The 322-nt window shown below is 63.7% G+C and overlaps 1 protein-coding gene across 1 annotated transcript in view; it reads left to right on the top strand.

Moving 5' to 3' along the window:
• Nucleotides 1–322, top strand: part of PIK3R6 (phosphoinositide-3-kinase regulatory subunit 6) — a 26,444-nt gene that overhangs the window by 21,339 nt on the left and 4,783 nt on the right. The window contains exon 17 of the mRNA XM_017731594.1: nucleotides 132–222. Coding sequence (XP_017587083.1) covers nucleotides 132–222 — 91 coding nt within the window. The remainder of the gene's footprint in view (nucleotides 1–131; nucleotides 223–322) is intronic.

Raw genomic sequence — 322 nt, 5'->3', positions numbered from 1 at the left:
ATTGCTCTCCAGGCAAGGACAGAGAGGTTGTGGTGACCCTGTCAGGTCACCTCTGTGAAAAGCTGTCCCCAGCCCTCCCCACGCCCAGCCCCTCTGCCAGGGGCACTGACAGGGTCCGGTCCTGCCTGCAGGTTGTGCTCAGTGACCGGGAGAAGGAGCTGGCCCTGGCCCTGCGCTCCACGGGCCTGCTGATGAAAGCCATCTCCGCTGACGAGGCTGCAGGTGGGTTCTTCCCGCTTTGCTGAGGTTCCTGGTGCTCACTGGGGTAAATCTGGCCATGGTCCTTGGTGCCAGCTGTGTCTGGGCTGTGGGGGTGGAAGCC

This window comes from Corvus brachyrhynchos, unplaced genomic scaffold (assembly GCF_000691975.1).
Source record: "Corvus brachyrhynchos isolate BGI_N302 unplaced genomic scaffold, ASM69197v1 scaffold904, whole genome shotgun sequence".
NCBI lineage: Eukaryota > Metazoa > Chordata > Aves > Passeriformes > Corvidae > Corvus > Corvus brachyrhynchos.
The sequence above is the reverse complement of the archived record's forward strand: the minus strand, read 5'-3'. Positions and strand labels throughout refer to the sequence as shown.